A 20,491-nucleotide genomic window follows, 5' to 3' on the forward strand; every position below is an offset into this window, starting at 1 on the left:
ACAATACAATTGTACTGATACTTGTTCTAATTTAATTGCATGTAAAGAGATGTTAATTGTTTGCATACTATTTATTTATATTGTCATATATTTCATATTTCTTTAAATACAACCAAGTGGCACAGACAGAACCGCTTAACCTCTTATGAAAGGTCTCAGCTGAATGAATACAATGCTGATGATGATATGTGTGTAACTTGAGTGGTTGCTGAGATATTGTAAGCTGTTTATAAAATATTACAAATATAATAGACATGTGTTACTGTGACATAAAATCCAGTTTAAGACCTATAACCTAAACAATGCTACCACTCTAGAAAACAGTTTGTGCTGAAGAGTTTGCCATTTATACTTCTTTAGTAGCCCCTATGGTTCCAGAGATATTAACATTTGTTTGAAATGCGAGGACATGATTTAATTGTATTAAAAAGGTTAGGCTCCGCCCACTGGAAGTTAAAGTGCAAAGTTCCAGAGCTCCATTGGAGGGAATGAGTTTAATGTAAGACTATATTAACGTATTTATTATTATCAAGCCTCAAAATGTTGATTCAGACATTAAACGCTTAATCAACACCAGTGGAAGACTAAAGTAGGTAATGAAATATCTGCAAAAAGAAATTAGAAATAATGTGTGCCTGTACCTAAAGCATAGAGGGATAAAGCCTTGACCACAGTCTAGGTGACCCAATCTGAATTGGCAACTTAAACACTTGATGATGCACACAGGGAGGATGGGGGTGACCCTCTTCTGGGAGAAGGAAGCGTGTGCACAAGCTGATCGCAATGGCAAAGACTGGTGAAACAACTGTATGGTGCCTCCTGTTGGTGTGCAGGGCAGTCCTGCTGGCATCTATACCTTGTGGAGGTAAGGGGTAGTTCAACACTGATACCCATTGCACTCCCCACCCATGGGCTGTTGCTAGGCAGGCACATGGTTATAAGGCATAGTAAAAAAAAATCTTGAACCACCCCCGATAGCTGCAAAAATGATGACCCTTCCTGACCATCTCTCACCCCAGTGATGGGGAAATGAATGGAATAAGTGTCTGTAAAGGATTAATGATCAGCAGAAATTGGGGGTAAAGTGGAACCAAAAAAAAAAAAGAACTAATGTATACTTCAATTGCCAGTATATATGTACTCCCTGCATGGTAATAAAACAAATATGGGTAGGTAGAGATGATAGATACAGGACTGTGGGCATGGAATTGGCTGTGCCTGGGATAATGGATTGTCTGCTATACCTCAATGGAAGAATGCAAGAGTATGTTGCCTTTTCATCCCACAGAATGTAATTGTGTTGGATTAACAATTAGCTGTCATATGTGGATATGGTTGTATTGTTGCCTGCTACAGTTCCAACATGTGACCAGTGCCTGCTTGTTATATTTAAGATTGTTTTGTTCCTACTTACAAATGCAGAGGTGCCTTGTTTTTCTTTCATTGTGATTGCACTAATTTGTAATATTTGTATATTTACTATTTCAGCTGATGTGCAGTGTTTTGGTGGTGACTGCTTTGCTTTAGCATTTGGTGTTCCTGCACTGCTAATGGTAATAGCACTGGGTAAGTGATAAGACAGGCATGTTTTATAGAATTTGAAATAGTTGTAAGGTACAGTGTTATATGTTAATGTAGTTGCATTATTATAACAATTCTGATTCCTGAATAATCTAATACCAATATACCTATCATATTCTCAGGAAGAATAGTATATATGTATTCTCATTCTTCAGTAATATACAGGAGAAAGTCTATCTGAACCGTACATTTAAACACCATAAAAAGAAATACTTTATTTGCATACCTTGTGCAGATGAAAGTGGCCGTTGATTCCCTGATGTACCTGTATACTGTAAATCAGGCAGCTTTAATTAAGTTTTATACTGACTACAGGGTACAGAGGAGTTGCAGGTATTGATTTGCAGAAAAAGGCCTACATACCTAGAGCATCTTGCAGTGGATTGTCTCTGTTGCTGTCCAGTTCAGCAACAACATCCAGCACCGCAATGTGGAACTGTGTCAGAGGTGCTACTCCCTTTGAAAGAGGCCAGGAACTCCTCTGTCTCCATGGGAGGTGGTACACTCAGTGCCCCCCCCCCCCACCACATACACACACACATGCCTTGCTCTGTGTTCCTGTGTCAGGAATTGTGCTGTTTTGCCAAGCACCCCATATCGTATCAGTGGCCCTGTGACACACCATTTTGTAACTGTGGTCCAACCACATTCACATTGATTACATTTTTTCCCCCAGGCATGATCACAGTAGGGCTGGTTGGCTGTGCGCTGGCCAAGGAGCTGTTAGCCATGGAGACAAGGGTCTGGAGTAGCACCTCACTCCCCACATCTGAGAATTTTGCTTTATATATGGATGATGATGTTCCGGCAGATGATTAACTTTGTTTCTGCTTGTCCTATTTTTTAGGCATTGCTCTGTAGGCATGGAAAACAGTGGAATAAACTGCCTTGCTCCTGCATGTCCCTTACAAATCCTACCACAAGTAGTATCCTCCTTGGCTATATAGCATGCTGTTTTTAGTGTCTTGACAGTTATATGTCTGATATACAGTACTTGTATCCATACTCTTTAAACAGTATCAATCATCTAGGTTTACTGAGCACGTCCTTACAAAACAACCAGAGAATTGCAACTAACAAAGGACATGTTATTATTCCTATCACGATTATAAACGTTTTTGCTCTAGAAATACATGCGGTGCATATGACACTAAAATTGTATTGAACAATACTTTGTGTATGAATACATGGGTGTATCTCCCATCAATCTTAGCAGTCCTGCAGTCCAGTAGTAGCTGTACCCTTGCAGTCCCCCTCACAATACACATTGGACAACAAATTTAAAATTATTGAAAACAGACATCTTTTAATGTCAGTAGGTCGAATAGTTAAAAGCAGCTGTAGCACAAATGAAGAAAGTTGCAAAACAGGAACACTTATCTTACACAAAAAATATATATTTTTACTGAAGAAAAATGTATTTTCCAGACAGGAATCAAACTCTAAGCTATATAGGGTTCTTCTATAGTGCAGTGAGGCTCTGTGGCTTTTATTGTGCTTTTATAGTATGAATTCACCTGGCTGGGAGTGATGATTATGCTAATTAGGGCTCACCTCATTATTGTTGCTGAATTACCCAGTTTGCACAATTAGAAAAACCTGCTATCATGTAAACAGCTTCCATATCCCTTATCTTTTGTGATCATACTCTGCACAATACTTCACAAAGAGCACTATCAAAGCCCACTTACAACCAGCAAGGGACTGGCACTGGTCATTATATGGCAATGATTACATACAACTACTATCAGCTGCTATGTATATTGGGCTCAGTTGCCATCAGTCACACAAATGAAGATGAGTGTCAATGCATGGCAGTCTGCATGTGCAACATAAGATAAAGCTGATACCTTTAATCTGACTGCATCCAGAGGGTAAGAGAATAGGGATATGGGTTTGAGTCCTTACTGGGTTGTATGCTTTTTGAGTCTTCTATGCTTCCATTTTGCATATGTGTAACAATAAACTGCTGTGTGCTTCACTGACACCTTTAATGTGACTGCCTCCATGGCTCAGTGTCTAAATTAACTGAATGGTTGAATAAAAGTGAAGAGGGTTGAGGTTTCAAGTTCTCTCAGGGTTGATTGCTTTTTGTGTCGTTCATGTTTCTATTCTGCAAATGTGTAACAGTCAACCACTGTGTGCTTCACTGACACCTTTACTGTGATTGCTTCCATGGCTCAGTCTGTAAATGAAGTGCTTCATACAGTCTAAATGAAGAAGAGTCAGAGTTCAAGCCCTCTCAAGATTGTGTGGGTGCTTTTTTCATGACAGTTGCATTACAGTACAAGTAATTGATCAAACTCTGCTGATCTCATAATAACTTTTGGTCAATATATACTTTCCTTTTCTGTACCCCACTCATCTTTTTTAAACGTTTTAACTTTAATTACTTAAAATTGATTTGTGTGTGTGTGTTTGTGTGTGTGTGTGTGTATATGTTGTGTGTGTGTGTGTATATGTTGTGTGTGTGTGTGTGTGTGTATATGTTGTGTGTGTGTGTGTGTGTGTGTGTGTGTGTGTGTGTGTGTGTGTGTGTGTGTGTGTGTGTGTGTGTGTGTGTGTGTGTGTGTGTGTGTGTGTGTGTGTGTGTGTGTGTGTGTGCGTATCTCATACCCACTTCCAAATTGTCTTCCACATCCCTGATTGTGTCACCACCTCCCTGTGCTGTCTTGTCTACGTTATATATTTGTTTCTGTGCCCCGATTACCTGCTCTACCTTCCTACTGTAATCATATTTCCTTTAGTACCTTCCACAAGTATCTGCGTTGCATATAATGCATTTATCCTTAAGTTAAAAAAATAGATCAACGCACAAGCCTTATGATTAACTGGGCATGCAGGACCACTCTGTTTTAACATTGCTATGGTGCTCTGAGGGGATTATCTGCAAGATTCTTGTCTTAGTTTTTCCTTGCATTTTACAGTAGTGAGCCACCTTATCTTTTAGACCTTCTACATAGGTATAATCCCAGTTGTACACTCCATTCCAGTACTCATGTCCTCCAGATAGTCCCACCTTATAACCTTGAATCATCTGATAGCCAGTCATTTAGTTATCAACATCCTCTGTTATGGAACTTTCTCCCTCGTTCTCTGGCTTCAGTACTTTCCTACTTTACCAGGAATTTAAAGAGGGTTAAAAACAAACCTTTTTGAACTGGTTTACAACTAACTGACTTTTGCAGTTTCATGCTGTTTAATCTGTGATTATGTGATACATCTTGTGTTTACTGTTATTTATTAATTTTTCTAGTACCTGTGTTCAGGCACTTAAATGAACTTGAACAATATTTTCTAATTATGCTATGCCCATTTCAGCTTGTTACTGTATAAAGTAAGTAGTTATGTAGTTGCATACAAGTAGCTTCTTTATGGCTGAATTTTACCTCTTTTTGTGCTTGAAGTAATCTTTTATAAAAAAAATACTTTATTCATGCATCCCAGGCAATGCTTAAGGTTGACTTGACCCATCAGTATTCATAGATTCATAGGTTCAAAGGTTGGTACTAGGCTATCGGCCCTATTGCCTATACAAGCCTAGCCATAACAATTCCCTGGCTATTTCTTCCCACACTATTTACTTCCCTGGACCCCTGTCTAGCAGGGCGACTGACATGATCCCTAGGCTGGATTTCCTTTCTCCCATCCAATCATCAAGGTTCCATTTGAAGAGGGTCAAAGAGGCACTCTGCTTGACATGTATGGGCAGTCTATTCCAGAGTCTAGGGAGTCTCTAGGTTAGGAACCTATCCCTCCAGCATGTTTTGTTTATTGTGATGACAATATTTAGATCCCTGGAGCATGTGGCTCTGAGGGATTGGGATTTCTTTAAGTGTAGCATGTCCAACAGCTCTGGGTTTGACATGGCCTTGTATGTTAAGGAGAGATCGCCTTGGAGTAGACGATATGCGACGGTATTCATTTATGAATATAAACTTCATGACTATGCAAGATGTTTGCAACAGTAACAGCTCATGAGCTTTTCTCTGCCCACAAACCATTAGATTTCCTGCAGTCATTTGGCCCAGTATTTTCCCTTGGGGGGGGGGGTAACAAGAACTGATCACAGGAAGCTACAATTTAGGAAGCCATCGTTTTTCCTCTTATTTAAATAGTAACTCCTTCCTGATGGCTGAGTAGATGCTCAGAACTGCAAGTGCTGCACACCATGCATCTTTCTGTCAAATAGCTGCTAGCATGGCAGCATACCAGACCACTCTTCTACCCCCTCTCCAGAAAGGGTAAGCTGGCATTGACTACTAACTCCAACCTCTCCTACCTGACTTCTCCAGCAGTCAAGCCGCTAATCAGTTTTGCACCATCTGGGACATAGTTAGGGCTTCATCTCTCTATTACACAGAGGACAGTACCTTGGCAGCCTTTAGTAAAAAGTTACAGTTACCTTGTTTAAATACAGGTAGTGCAAGTAGCCTGATTGCAGCCCCCTAATATCCAGACCATCAGTATACTAAGTATATTAAGATTTAGTGCTGTTTCAGTTTCTCATAATGTAAAATTCCAGCATGGGCACTACCTGAAGTTATTCCCATATCAGTGTAATGCATTAGCTAGTATGCTAACACAGGCTTTGCCAGGGTTGTCAGGTTTACAGAATTACTTGTGGGACTTGTTGAGACCCTGCATTTAGACACATGTCCTGGAATGAAAGGTTGAAGTGTTTCCACTTGACCACATGTTCTCAATGAAAAGCCAAGACCCATCTGCATGATCATATGTCCTGAGGTGAAAGGTCAATACATGCCCATATATAATACATATATATATATGTGTGTGTGTGTGTGTGTGTGTGTGTGTGTGTGTGTGTGTGTGTGTGTGTATGTGTGTGTGTGTGTGTGTGTGTGAGAAAAACAGAGGAAGAGAGAGAGAGAGTATGTGTGTTTTCCTTTTAAGTGAGCCTATTCTTCTGTTTCTGAAAAAGCCTGCTTTAGCTGCTTCATTTTTTAATTCTGCTACACTCAGCCTTAAAAGGTTTAGCTTACTAAGTTAATTTTTTAGGCAACTTTTCACCAAAATTAAACATTTGAATTAGTTTTTAACTGAAACATACCCACAAGGCTGTTTTCAGTGTGGCATCTGAACTGCACAATATATGAGTGGATTTTGGAAGTCTTCATCTCCTAAACAGAGGCTACAAGTTATATGCAACTTCCTTCTTTACTACCCTAGCTACAGTGGCAGTTATTTAAAACATAGTATATTCACAGGCATGTGAGATGTGATATACACAGAAGTAATATTATTCCGCATAACAAAATATATGTTTTTCTGGATAGCAGTGATTCATCAGACAGAGAAGTTGCCGGATTGTAACCTGTCTGATTCAGATTCCCTGATTGATTGCACACTTATGCAACTTGCATTTATGCAACCTGGATTTAAGAGTATATATATATATATATATATATATATATATATATATATATATATATATATATATATATATATATATATATATATATATATATATCTATATAAAATAAATCAGGGTATAGGGATAAAGTCTGCTGAAATACTCTTATTATAAAGTGTGAAGATGTTTTCTAAATGTGAATAATTTAAGGGAGATGGGGATAGTTGGCTGTGTCAGCCCACTGTGTGAAGATGGGATGTATTGCCATTCCTGTAGTGCTTTGAAAAACTTTAGTTAACTGTATTGCAAAATTCTACAACACAAGGTCATCTATTTGTGCTTCCATAAAGGAGATATAATATGTGAATTATTTTTCTTTTTGCCATTAGTATTTAATGTATGGTGGTTTTCCTTGTACTAGACATCTTCAAAAAGACAAATGATAATGAGACTCAAAAAATTGTGTGAAGGGGTAAATCAAACTTGAAAAAAAAGGGACATATCTCCAAAAATAGGTGCATCACGTGCAGGAGTAAATCAGGCCTGAAAATAAGGATGTTCTTCCAAAACAGGAATTGTTAATAGGTCTGAGCTTGACCACTTTTCTAGATTATCAGTGGTGGGAATTTATTCTTCTTTATAAACTAACTTCACAACATAATCTACTAGGGTTATTTAATTATCTCCATGGATGCAATTGTCAAGGAACCCACAAAAAGACATAATATTCTTGATGTGGTCTTTACCAATGTGGTATCAATACCAGCTACCCTGCTGGTACTCTTTTCTCCAGTCAAATGCAGTCGCAAACTGTTAACATAGTACTTCAAAATTTCCAAAGAATTAGATACAAACATCATACAGTTTAGAGACTTCAAGTGTACAAACCTTCTACACTTCTATGTTGAATTCTCAAAATTCATATTTAACTGTATTACCCAAGATACTTACACAGCAAATAGTTATGCAAACAAACTCTGTGTGCACCTGGATGAATCCATTGACCTAATAGTCCTACCAGAGCCAAACAAAACTATAAGGTTAAACGTAAACCAGCCCAGATGGTTTACATGTCTAAATATAAAATGCAATAAAAGAAAAAAAAGGTTCTTAAACTGTGCATCAAAAAAAAACTTAAATCAAGCTAAACATAAAAAGCTGTTGAACTAAAGAGCATCAGTAATGTGAAGGCATCCCATGAATTTGCATCAAAAGCTAAAGACAGTTATAGAGCCTTTTTTAGTTTCATTAGGAAACTAATAACACCCAATATTACTCAGACCTTACACATAGTGGTACTGCTTACCCAGATCTAGTAGAGATAGCCAATGTACTAGCAAACACAAATCCTCAAAAACTATACAAAGGCCTGATATCCTACACAATCTCAACCCTCTATTTATAACCAACAAACACTTGCTAAAGGTACTCTCCCTAACAAAATGTATGCCATCCACAGGGCCTTCTATTTATTCTTGGTTGCCCAATAAACAGTACAGAATATGCCCTAGTGGACCCATTCCTACAGGTATTTAACATGAGTTTAGCCAGTTGTGTTTTCCCTAAAGTATGGCACACAGCTGTTTGATGCTTCTTCACAAATGTGGACCTACAACTCACTCCAGAAACTACAGACCTATTAGTCTGAATAGTCTCATCAGCAAACAATGAGATGTATTATATCTGCCCTAATAATGATCTCAAAACATCTTTAAGGCTTGATCCGCAGCAGCCTAACTTTGTTAAGGGCAGCTCCTATAATAAATCTGGTCAACTTCTTTAAAACGGTAAAGAAAGCTATGGACTGGGGATGTGTAGTCCATACAGCATCCCTTGACCTGGCTAAGGCTTTTGACATCATGCCACATGCTAACATAATAAACAAACTGAATGAGCTCTGAATTGACACCTGCATAGTTAGATGCATAGCAAATTGGTTGGGGATAGAACCCATGTAATGAGAATGGTAGTTGTGTCCTGTGCAAACACAAAAGCAACCAGTGGTGTTCTTCAGGGCTCTGTGGCAAGAACCCTACTATTCAGCAACTACTTTACAGATCTCCATATTACAAATGGGGATCTTTGATTAACCAAGTTGGTGGATGACTGCAAACTTTATGTCATCTTCAAGTCCCCCACTGACGCTCAGAAACTCCACCTGGAACTTATACATGTCAATAACTGGTGCTCAAAAACAGTTTGAAACCAAATGCTGAAAAGTGCAATATATTTGCATTTGACAAACAATCCCATCATCCAGCTTGTAGTATAGACAACACCCCATTAAAAGTGAAAGTAAGACCTTGGAATGTGGGTAGAAAATCCCATTTGCCTTAGACTATCATGTTGCAACAGTAGTTATGAAGTCTTTTTATTTGGTGCAGCTGATTGCAATAGGTATTTCATCTAGATCTAATAAAATCCTCCCCCCTGTATATCCCGCATTAATCAGTCTTATTATCAAATGTAATGCCCCTTTTGGGATGTACCTTACTAGGCATATCAAGAAACTGGAAAGATCACAGGCTTAAAAGACGAGAACCGTCAGGAGAGGTTGGAAGCACTGTTCCTTTATTTAATGAACTTTAGACTCCTTAGAGGTGATCTGTGCCTTGCCTTATAGATTATTAGGGATCCAGCAGTCGAAGACCTCTTATATCTCTACAAATCAAACAATTCCAAAAACACTAGACCTAGGAATCTAAACCTACTTTAGCAAATAAAACGCAGTAGACATAGAGATTTGTCACAAAATGCTTACCCGTCTATTGAACAAGAGCCATTTCAAACTAAGAAAAGCAACACACTATCTTCCTTATAAAAATAAATTGAGCAACTGGATGGGTATCCATAAATTTAACCCTGAGATGGCCGGTCTCTTTGCCCATCAAAAATGGGTAAGTTCTAAGGGGCAGTACTGATGAGGCATAAATGGCTACAGGGCCCAGTTGCCTTGTATTTTCTGTGATTCTATCTTGTCTGATGTGTTTTATAGAATTAACTACATGTGCCATAAAATATTTGTAATTGTTTATGATGTTGCAAAATCAACCCATCTAGGATCAGAATAGATAATTTTGAAGGTTTTCCATACTCCCCATATTCTATTTTACCACTGAGTATTAATTTTTTGATCCACAACAAACATACTATACACATGACATTTATCCTGGATAAAAACTTTGTAAACAACATAATCATTTCACTACTATAACTTATGATATCAGAACTAAAAAGGAAATACACATCTCAGAAAAAAATTAAAATTCTACTATTTTAAATTTTTCAGTTTTTTTATAACTGCAGAACAACATCATCATGTTCAAGATATTGTTCTCAACATGCATTTAGTGCTATTGACTAATGCAGTATCCTGTTAAAGGTTCAATATCCAGTTGTGTTTTCCTGAGAATTCTGTAATGTAAATTGAATGTACTACAGAAGTATTGACATTTGCAGTTAGGGTCAAATTAAAATCAGAACAGTCATTAGAAACCATCAGACTACAACAGTTTCAAAACATTCTATTTAAGATAAAAGCATAGCCATTAATTCTACTGGCTGCGTAACCTGATCAAATTACAAGAGGATTGGCTGCTTTCATCTTCAAATGGCAACCCTGTATCCATCAGTTGTAGAAACTTTTCTGATTTTGTACACCTTAGATTTCTGATTGCAATAAAAATAATGGCCACAGTAATGTATTTTAAGCGTGCTTCAAACAAGCTGAAAGCAAAGTCTTCCAATTGGCCTAACAAAAACATTAGTCTACCAAAGCCAGAATAACGACTGCAGCAGATTCAGTCATTGTAATTTACAAACAGACCCTGTACCCATTGATTATAGCCATTTTCTTCACTGTGCACATCAGATATGTGATTGTGATAATGAATAATAGCCATGATAATGTATTTAATTTTCAGACACAAGAAATTACTACTGTAAAGTATTATATTTGCTTCAAAGAAATATTTATCAGTTATGCAAAGACAGAGTAATGGCTGTTTAGTTTGAGCAAATGACAGCAGTGACAGTCATTTCATCCACAAATAACCTCTATACCCAACAGTAATAAAGGCTTTGCTGACTCTGTACACATCAGGATATCTGACTGTGATTTTAAGCATATGGTCACAGCAGTGTATTTCAACTTTGTTTAACAAAAAGTAGTCACAGTAATGTATTCCATCTTGCTTCACACAAATGCACTTCAGTCCTGTAAAGCCAGAATGATGTCTGTTTAGTTTCTGGAACTGATAGCAGGGTCAATCAGGCTCATTTTTATCCATAAGCATCCCCCATACTCAGCAATTATAGACACTCCCTGGAATTCAGTAATGCCTATAATAAGTGTACACTAAGTGTGCACTATTCTGAGTGAGCAGACAACACATGCATTACTTACAACTTCTTTCTCCTAATTTTAGTTTTCCTACTGATTTTCTTGCAGTTTTAAAAACTGACAGGGACTCATCAAGTCCAAAAGTGAAGCAATGCAAAAACAGCTCAACAAGACTTATTTGATACCACAGCAGTCAAAAAAGGACTTTAAGGTTTGTTAATAGACTGTTACTTTATTAAAAAAATGAATAAAATAATGACATAAACAGATTAAGCGCTTTCATCCTAAATACTAGGACTTCATCAGAATCACTTTCCAAGATTTCAAACATCCTTTTATAGGAACACTTCCCTTGTTAACTACTTTGCCTTAAAGAAACATTCCAACCAAAATTAGTTTAACCCTAAATTACAAAGACCAATATTAATTAACAAAACACATTAAAGGTTTTTAACAAGTAACACATTTCCAACAATACTTCAGTATGTACAACTACAATAAAGTAACGAAAACATACTCGGAGGCTCTAAATAAAAATCTGCAAAAGCAACAAAGACCTCCAAAGCAAACACCCAAGCAACCTCCACACCTCATTATCAACCATGTAACACATACTTCACATAATCAGTGTGCCACGCAATCACAGCCCTTAAGGCAAAATAACATACCAAACACACTACTAATAGGCGACTCAATAGTCAGGCACACTGATTTCCCACTAACTAGGCTGGACAAGGAGAAGGTTACAGTTAGCTGCCTATCGGGCACCAGGATCTGCCACATAACACAAGCACTCAGGTCGCTCCAGAACAAGTATAAATACGACTCTGTCATTGTCCATGTTGGTGTGAATGACCTGAGACGTACCTCCCTAGACTACATAAAAAGAGACATGGAAGAGCTCTCTGATCATGTAGCTCTGGCCAGTATGACCCTGACCCTTTGCAGCATTCTGCCCTTACCAAGATTGATGCCACAGTATAAAGAAAAAATGATCAATGTCAACAATTGGCTAAGTTTCTGGTGTCATTTAAAGGGGATCAAGTATCTGTCTACCTGGGATGACATGCTCGATAAGCCATGTTACTTCGCAAGAAATGGCTTGCACCTGTCACCCTTAGGCTTTTGAATACTAGCCAAGGCTTTTGCCGCCCCCATAGTGCCTTTTTTAGGAAAGGCTCAAAAGATAAACCCACCACCATAAATAGCACAAGTAACCAAAAACTGAGGGTAATGCTACTCAACGCCAGAAGTCTAAACCACAAAATGCATGCACCTGAGGCACTCCTCAGTATGGAGAACATTGATATCTGTGCAGTAACAGAAACCTGGTTTAAGGCTGCAGAGAGCACCCCAGCACTACCAGGCTATAACTCATACCATACTTTTCGGCCACAGAACCTGGACAGAAACACAAAAGGTGGGGGGTGTATCCATATTCATCAAGGATACCCACACCTCCAGGTTAGTGGCACAGCACAATGCCTCAGAGATCATCCATGTGCAACTAACAATGGGCAAAACTGCAATTCAAATTGTAGCTTGCTACAGATCACCCACCATGACCCAGAACCCCCATTTCGCATTTCTGGAGACACTGGAAAATATGAAGGTCCTACTAAACACCCTAATATTGGGTGATTTCAATTACCCAAACATTAACTGGGAAAACTACTAAAGTACTAACTCCCTTGCCCAATGCTTCCTAGATTTTATAAACTTGAACGCCCTGGATAGCAACTGGTCAACACCCCCACCAGAGGTGACAACATATTGGACTTGGTCATCACCAACATGGGCGACCAGTGTTCTACACCAGAGGTCAAACCCTCGCTGGTTAGATCAGACCATAGACTAATCACTCTGGATATCCACATTCTACCCCCACCCCCAATGAAGAAAATCACAGTGAAAAACTTTTCAAAAGCAAACTTCACGTTACTTAAGACCGAGGTGGAAAGGTTCACAGCCCCCATGCTAAACAACAATGCTGTCCAAGCTGCTGAATCCCTTACAAAGGCACCTGCAAGAATGCATGGGTCGTGCTATCCCAAGCAAAATCAGGACTCACTCCTCCAAGAAAAGGAAACCAGTCTGGTGGACCCCTGCCATAAACAAGCTATACGATAGAAGGAGGAAACTAGTACAGAAAAGAGTAAAATCCCAAGAAGGAAAGACATCCCTGATCAGTATCAGCAAGAAACTACGATCCCTCATAAAATTATCCAAGGCTAGCTTCGAAAGAAAAATTGCCAAGAACTCCAAAGATAACCACAAAGTGTTCTTTAGCTATGTCAAGAACCTAAGTGGAAACTTTCAGATCTGCTTTGAGTTAGTGCAGAATGGCACAAAATACACTGAACTGACTGATATTGCCGACATTCTGGCAGACGCGTTTAGTGCAAATTTCACCCCCCCTTTACCCCCTAAAGGGCGCATAGCCATACCAAAAGAATGTAGAGCCCCAGCAATCACTGACACATAGGTTAAAACAGCCCTATCCAGAGCCAAAAATACAGCTTCAATGGGACCAGGCGGTGTCCCAGGCTGTGTCTTACACGAGCTCCAAAATGAACTAACGCCTCGCCTAAACACACTGTTCAAACTCAGCCTCTCTACAGGCTACATACCCATAGAGTGGCGCACAGCAACAGTTATCCCGCTCCACAAAGGACCCTGGGAACTATCACCCTATAACATTGACTAGCCTGGTCTGCAAGGCTATGGAGGGCATAATCATGGAATTAATTAACAGAGACATTGGGAACCTTCAAACATTGGACCCTACCCAGTTTGGCTTTGTTAAGTGCAGATCATGCCTCCTAAACCTGGTGGACTCCTTTGAGACAGTTACCAAGGCTTTAGATGAGGGAAAGGATGTCCACACAGCCTACCTAGACCTCGCAAAGGCTTTCAATACCATTCCCCATTCTGGTATTATAGACAAGCTCACCAGCCTGAACATAAACCCCTATGCCACAAGATGGGTTGCCAGTTGGCTCACGGATAGAACCCACATGGTGATAGTTGCAGGCTCTAGGTCCAACACTAAACCAGTTAAAAGTGGCATTCCCCAGGGCTCATTCCTGGAACCCCTCCTGTTTGGTATATACTTTTCAGAGTACAAGCAAGCACAGGAGGACTATGGCTGACCAAGTTCGCAGATGACTGCAAACTGGGGGCCATAATTGACTCTCCAGCTGATATAGACATCCTCCAGAAGGGTCTCACTGAGACAGATACCTGGTGTCTAAATCATGGCCTCAAGCTAAATGCCAAAAAGTGCATAGTCATCCCCTTTGGAAAAAAGAAAGTACCCATGAACTACCACATACGTGATAGTCCCCTAAATACAGAAAATGTAATAAGGGAAATGGGGACCCAAGTAGATAGTAATCTCACCTTTGATAATCATATTGCCAAGGTGGTTAGAAAATCCTTCTATGTGGCCCATCTAATCACAAAAGGGTTCGCATCTAAAACAAAAGAGGTTATTGTGCCCCTCTACTCATCACTCATCAGACCCATCATAGAGTACATCGCCCCATTTGGGATGTACCTTACAAGATACCTGCAACAGCTGGAAAGACCACAGAAGTACCTCACCAAGAGAATTACTGGACTCAAACAGATGCCCTATGCAGCCCGACTGAAGACACTCCAGCTGTACTCGGTTGCATACCACTTACTCAGAGGTGATCTCTGCCTGACATACAAGATCATGTCCAACCCAGAATTGATGGACATGCTCCACATAAAAAAAAACAAATCCCCAAGAGCCACATGCTCTAGGGATCTAAACCTCACCACAGTGATAAATAGGATGTGCTGGAGGGATAGATTCCTGTCCCAGAGACTCCCCATGCTTTGGAACAGGATTCCAATCTACATTAGGCAGAGCCCCTCATGAACACTCTTCAAGAGAAATCTTGATGAGTGTATGGGAAACAGAAAATTTACCCCGGGGATCACTGCAGTGGCTCTGCTGGACAGAGGCACAGGGAACTAATGGCTCTGCTGGACTGAGGCACAGGGTACTAATCTAAGGGGGCGGCAAAAGCCAACACATTCTGGTTAGGCTTATAGATGCCCTCGGGCAGATAGCCTAGCACTTACCTATGAACCTATGAACCTATGAATAAAATGTCATTCAATAAAACCTTATATAAAACCTGTTTAAGTAAAACTGGATCTGATGTTGAGGATAGGTTGCAAGGAAATGTTTTTGCCCAGCCCTGGAAATGTTGAAGCATGTAATCTAAGCTGCCATCTCATTTCTTTTTCGTGTAGCTTAGATTTGATTTTTTCTCTCCTGAAGTTCAGCTTAACTTGCTCCAATATTGCAAAGCCAAAACTTTTATACAAAGGGCATTTTATTGAGTGCTTGAATAGGCGTTGTTTTCATTTTGGTTACTTATTTGATACTGATGTTTGTATATTCTCTTTTGGAGACTTCTCTCAGTTTTACCAACATAGTATGTGGGACACCCTAAACATTTTGTAAGGTAAACTACTCCTTTGGTTTAGCAATTGCTGTTCACAAAACTTATTTTAGAAGATAAATCACTTTCCAATGTCAGCCCTTCACCTTTGAAATTATAACAACATTGGGGACACCTGCCACATTTTGTAGTCCCTTTCTTAAGCAGTCCATGACAGTTGCTTCACATATTGGTTAAAAACACTATTAAACCCTTGTTAGATTCACAATCCAACAGGACCATATTTGCATATGTTGGAGCACAAGAGGCTCTCATGGCGACACCTTCATTCTGTTTGAAATATTCCCCCTCAAAATATGCAAAGTCATAATCCAGAACTAAAGCCATAAAATCTAAGATCAAATTCATTTTATCATTCTAAAAGATTGTGTGCCTACACATACTATTATGAATATATTCCAAACACTCTAAGAATAGAAGTAAAGAGATATACCACATCGATGGTTAAGAAAATGATGTCTGTGTCCCAAAGGTCCATTTTAAGTCTACCTAAGAAATCCCAAGAGGCAATGATCAAGGGATTGACCAATTTGTGAATCTGTATGCTAGATTTTTGGACATCTTTATCTTGTGGAAGGGGCCTGAAAAGGAGGTAAATAACTTTGTTGAGTATCTTAATAATACTCCACTTTCCTTAAGTTTACTTTTAATTACAATAAGGAAGGAATAAACTACTTAGGTACTTTTATTAACCATACCAAAAATGGTTTTAAGTCAGTTATTTATAGGAAGCCAACTTTTAGTAACTCGTACCTGGATTTCTCCATTTGCCACCCACTGAGTCAAAAGAAAAGTATAGTCAAAGGGCAATATATAAGAGTAGCCTGGATGACTTCACACCATGAGGATTTGGCTAATGAATTAAAAGTAGTTGCTAAGATGTTTTTAATTAGAGGTTACCCACATGGATTAGCAGAAGAAATAAGAAGTTATACTGAATTGGAATGGGTCAAGAAATACAAACCACTTCTCGGGGTAGGGTTTAGCAAAAGTAAAGCTAAAAAAATGAGGGTGGTTTTTGAGAGACCTCTGATTGTCGAATACAAACCATTAGCTAGAGAAGTGAAAAACATTGTCACTGTTAACTGGAATATACTAAAAGGTAATCCACAAGTTTATAAAGTATTAGATACACATTCTACTTTTGTTTTTAAAACAGGTCCCAGTATTAAAGAGAATTTTGAAAAGGTGGCTTCATCTAACAGCCATCATGGTCTGCTTAAGAAAGTGACTACAAAATGTGATTATTTATTTGATTTATATGTTTATTTATTCTGTTTGTTTCTTTGTTCATTAACCTGGATAGGCATACTGAGCCAAATTCAAAGCCTTGTTTCAGCAGGAGCATATGTAGAAAAGCACCATCAGTGAAAACAAAAAGTACAGTACATTATATGGTAGACATCAATACAATGACATGAACAGTGGAATAAACATAAGATTTTTTCAATATAAATTCTAGAAGTATGCAATACAGTGTATGTATGTGTATATATATATATATATATATATATATATATATATATATATATATATATATATATATATTATATCCAGTGTAATACCAAATAGCTGTATTTTGTATCCAATTTAGAACTACAGTGTCACATATAGTAGTTTGAGATAGAAAATGAAGAGTTCTAACAAATATATTTACATATGTACGTTTTAAGCTATGTTGAAAATTTATGTTACTAGAATACAAGCAGGAGAGCATATTAATCATGACAGAGGAAAGTGATAATATATGATGGAAGTTATACATAATTAAGCTAGATTGGTTGAATTGTGTGGAAATAAGGCTATGTTATTAAGAGACACTTGATAAGAGGAAAGTTTTAAGTATGTAAAAAGAAAAATGTATAATATGAGAAATTGTCATACATCTGATCATGATTTGCATTTAACTGTGGGTTTTTAGAATTGTTTGTGGGACTGTGATTCAGTGTTGTGTACTACAACACCTATTGTTGTTTATTAAGTATTTTCTGTTGAATAAAGATTTAATGCTATCCTAAGTTCTAACATCAAATGGTGCATAGTTCAAATATTTAGTAAAATTAGACTAAATAAAGGAAGTAATTTGATGAGTTATCAGACTAAAAAAGTGAGGTTTGGGGGCAAAATCTAAACAGAAATATATAAATAGATGTCATGGCTCTGATAATAAGATCACTTAGCTCAGTAAAGGAAGCTGAACAAGAGTAAAGGGGGTTGTGGGTATAGCACATCAGAATGAGAGAAGTGTTATTAGCTAATGAGAAGCAATAATGTTAATAAATTGATTGCAGCAATGGATGCATAGAGTATCATTCAAATTGCTGACAGGAGGGTAAACCTTGATGGGATAAAGTGTTTTGCAACAGATGTTATGCTATGTTGTTTTCTTCAATGTAATGTATACATTTGAGTGAAATGCTGGTAGGATATTATTACTAAGTAAAGTTTCTAAAAAAAGAAACTGTTTACACTTAAGCTCTTTCTGTTAAAAATGTTTATAAGCTATGTCCTTAGTAATTATTGGACTCCTGTGAGTGGTCCAATTATTTTTCAAATTATAGCCATGCCTGAAACATAACTGGATTATATCTGTGACTCTAAAAATTGCTAGAATCAAAGTAATGAAGGGTGTCTAGTCCCAGAAAATCAGCCATGGGTACCAAACAACCCAGTAGTTCCATAGTTCCTGAACAAGTGCAACCTTAAAACAACTTCACAAAACTGTGAACAAGACACAGTATAAGAATATATAAATGCAACTGATCCCATGGCTTGTTTATATTTTGTGAAGTTACGTGAATAATGATAAATGGCTAATAATTGCACTTGAAATGATAGATTTCTTTACAGCACTTTACATCTTTTAATCATTTCTTAAAGTGAACTGATTATTACTGGACAATTTTCAGGTATGACCTTGGAGAGCAGGGCAAGGATAAATACAGCATATATGTCTATCTATCTGTACACACAGACATATATATATATATATATATATATATATATATATATATATATATGTGTATGTGTGTGTGTGTGTATATACATAGATATATATATATATATATATATATATATATATATATATATATATATATATACACACATATAAAACAGTTGTGTAGTTACTATAACGTTCCATCTGTATTGTCCATTTTCATTCTTCCTCAAGTGTTGGGTCCAGATCCGATCCTTGTATTTGACTCGGCCATTACTTTAGCTCGTGGCCACCAAAAAGCTCATGAGATCCTCCCTTACCCATAATGCACCAACCCCTAACATACCTCAGATCTTGTTTGCTGGTTGACATAAGGTAGGAAATACTAATATAATATTCCTGATAGAAGAAGCCATACCTGGAGCTCAACATGAAGGACAGTGGTGTCTTTATAAGCTCTCATTCATCCAGAAGTCAACTGGTTTAAAGGTTGGGGGTTGGTGGATGGGAAGTTAAGGAAGAATGAAAATAGGCAACACAGATTGAAAGTTATAGTAGGTACATAACATTTTTTTTATCTGATGTTGTCAATTTTCATTCCTTCCTCAACTGCTGGGACAGAGTCCCCAGCTACCTAACATCCATTGTGCACTGTTAGGAAGGATATTCCTGAGCAAAGTTGAGCCAAAGGCTGCTCTTTCCCTCAAGACCAGATCCAGTTTGTAATGAGTGATAAAGGTATGAGGACTGGTCCAGGCAATAGCTGCACATATGTTGCCCATGGAAGCCCTTGATAGAAACACTAAAGAAGTTGCCATGGACCTAGCTGAATGGGCTGTTAAAGGTTTTGGTAAGGTTAGACCCAACTTGTTGTAGACAAATAATATGCAATCCATTAGCCATCTGGCTAAAGTTACCTTTGCAACTGATTTTCCCAGTTTAGAATCTGCAGAGGACACAAATAATTGATCTGTCTCCCTAATTTATTTTGTTCTGTGTAAGTTAAAACATAATTATCTGTGAAAATCTAATAAATGCAACATATATTCACCTATTTTTGCAAATTTAGTAAAGAAAACTGGCATATTAATGGTCTGGTTGATGTTGGATTCTGTCACCATCTTAGGAAGGAAAGAAGGGTTGGTATGTAATGTTACTCTATCCCTATGAAAAATCAACTAGGGAGGCTTAGAAGACAATGCTTGAAGTTCTGAAATTCTTCTAGCAGAGGTAATGGCCACTAGAAAGACAGTTTTCCAGGTCAAAGATTTAAGATCATATTTTGCTGCTGGTTCAAAGAGAGAATTAATTAAGGCCAACAGTACCAAATTTAAGTCCCATGGTGAAGTAGGGTCTTTATGGGGGGGGGGGGGTCTCAGAAGGAGAGTGACTCTCAAAAAGGCATTGCAAAGCTTAGATAAAGCCAGGGGAGAATTCTCAAATCCAAAATGAAATTTGGAGATTGCTCCTAAATAAACATTAATGGTTGAGAAGCTGGCTCCTTCAATAAAACTTATTGCCAAAAATTCAAGACCAATTTGTAAAGGAGTTAAGAAGGTGTCAGTATGTTTCTGATGTGCTCAAAAGACAAACCTTTTTCATTTACTTCTATAAAGTTTTCTTGTAGAGACTTTATAGGATGATAAAAGTATATGATGGACAGGGGAAGAGAACACTGGTTGTCTAGCTATTAAAGGAAGTGGAGAAACCATGATGTTAGCTTGAGGTTTGAGATATCCAGATGAATCGTGCCT

General features: G+C 38.0%; 1 protein-coding gene across 1 annotated transcript in view; it reads left to right on the top strand.

The window, feature by feature from the left end:
- The window catches only part of LOC122804857 (solute carrier family 15 member 2-like), a 1,359,362-nt gene that overhangs the window by 585,828 nt on the left and 753,043 nt on the right, over window positions 1-20,491 (top strand). The window contains exon 7 of the mRNA XM_044075020.1: window positions 1,489-1,566. Within this exon, the coding sequence (XP_043930955.1) occupies window positions 1,489-1,566 (78 nt within the window). The remainder of the gene's footprint in view (window positions 1-1,488; window positions 1,567-20,491) is intronic.

Source organism: Protopterus annectens, chromosome 6.part0 (assembly GCF_019279795.1).
Source record: "Protopterus annectens isolate FY-2018-M chromosome 6.part0, PAN1.0, whole genome shotgun sequence".
In the NCBI taxonomy this organism is placed as follows: Eukaryota; Metazoa; Chordata; order Ceratodontiformes; family Protopteridae; genus Protopterus; species Protopterus annectens.